Raw genomic sequence first — 1,768 nt, 5'->3', positions numbered from 1 at the left:
TAGAGTGAACATTTTTGATACTATATTATATTCGGAGTAGCAATTTTGTTTAATGACTGATTTGTTTGCCTTAACTTTATAATTTTATCAAAATCCCAAGTTTTACACATAAATAAAAACATAAATAACCAGAACCAGAGCATTTAGCAATACACGATCCTTGCTGCCTCCTTCTCTCACATCGACAGCCCTTTCCACTGAGAGTTGAACGTTGGCACGACAAGCTAATGTGTTTCAAAATGGCAGCTCCTCTGGCAGAAGCCTGAATGTGTAGCAGTTGGGGAATGGCTGTCTCAACAACTATGGGCAAATCGTTCAGAAACTGGCATCTGCCCTGTGCCAGGCCAGCACAGTGCTGGGTGTGGGGCTTTAGCAGGACAGCGGGATCCCCTCTCTCAGGGACTCCCAGTCTGGTTGGGGGCATGTGGTACAGCCATTTAGCGAAATGTCACATTGCCAAAGATATATTGGAACACTTCCTGATGTGGGATGGCACCTATGATATAATGTTGAGCAGAAAGTATAGGTTACAAAAGTGTACGCTCAATTTTATAAAAACTACAACAATAGCAAGAGGACCAAAAAATATACACTTATTTTAGTGGAGATTATCTCTAGGATGGTAAGATTATGGGGCACTTTTACTTTTTAAATTTATTTTTAACCACAAGTATGTATTAGTTATGAAAAACAATCAATATTTAAAATTATATCATTTATATGTCATGGTTTTAGTTTTAAATCCATGACACACAGGATTTTAAGCATCACATCACAATCCATGGGTGAAAGTCGTCCTTGTTCTAAATTTTATCTCAAAGTAAAGTTCATATGAAATTCCTATTATCTTGATTTTTTTTTTCAAGGGGGAGGTTGGCCAGCAAGGTTCTCCTGGACCAACCCGACTGGTGCAGCCACCTGATTCTTGTCTCTATAAAGGAGAAAAGGTAACTTCCAGTCCCTATGTTACTTTGGTAAAGTGGTAATAGCCACCATTGCCTGAACACGTAGCTGAGCCAGCCAAGTCCTGAGCACCTACACCCATCACTGCATTAATCCCAACCCCACCTTAACAGGTTTGTACAATTATTAGCCCCATGTACAGAGTTGGAAAATGAGGCTTGAAAAGATTACCAGTGTTTTCAAGTTTACCCTGACCTAGCTTGGGCTGCTCAACTGTGACATGTCCTTCATCAAATATGCCCCATTAATATTATCTTTGCTGTGTGGGCTGAAAAAAACACTGTAAGTCCAGTTGTCTTTAGATGTTACATCTGGGCTTGATGTTTTGATGATAGAAAAGGAAACTGATGCATAAAACGGGGCACATAATACACTTTTTGGTAAAGATCAATTGCTCTTTTAGCCTTCAGTGCTGATGTTATGGATGCCACATTCAGGTTCTGTTGATGATGTCAGTTACTGGATTAAATTTTACTAATTGGCTCAAAATGAGACATTCCTCTCAGTGGCTGCATTCCCAGCGTGAATCCGTTGCCGTGGCTCCGTGGTCATTCTTCACCTGTGCCCCAGATGTCACACCTCTCACATAGAACTGGCCCGAACAGTGTCAGGCTCATAGGTGCTCCTGGACCTTAGTTACTAATTAGCGACAGTTGAGTAATTTCTTATTTTAAAAATTAATACAGTGGATGCTTAAAGGCAATTTCTGAGATGGAATTCAATGGGTAGTTGAGTAATTTCTTATTTTAAAAATTAATACAATGGATGCTTAAAGGCAATTTCTGAGATAGAATTCAATGGGTTA

At 39.6% G+C, this 1,768-nt stretch overlaps 1 protein-coding gene across 1 annotated transcript in view; it reads left to right on the top strand.

Moving 5' to 3' along the window:
* The window catches only part of COL4A4 (collagen type IV alpha 4), a 112,718-nt gene that overhangs the window by 44,148 nt on the left and 66,802 nt on the right, over positions 1-1,768 (top strand). Inside the window, exon 9 of the mRNA XM_015563696.1 lies at positions 867-947. Coding sequence (XP_015419182.1) covers positions 867-947 — 81 coding nt within the window. The remainder of the gene's footprint in view (positions 1-866; positions 948-1,768) is intronic.

The sequence above is a fragment of the Myotis davidii genome, unplaced genomic scaffold (assembly GCF_000327345.1).
Source record: "Myotis davidii unplaced genomic scaffold, ASM32734v1 scaffold575, whole genome shotgun sequence".
Lineage (NCBI taxonomy): Eukaryota > Metazoa > Chordata > Mammalia > Chiroptera > Vespertilionidae > Myotis > Myotis davidii.
This window is presented reverse-complemented; position numbering and strand designations above follow the sequence as displayed.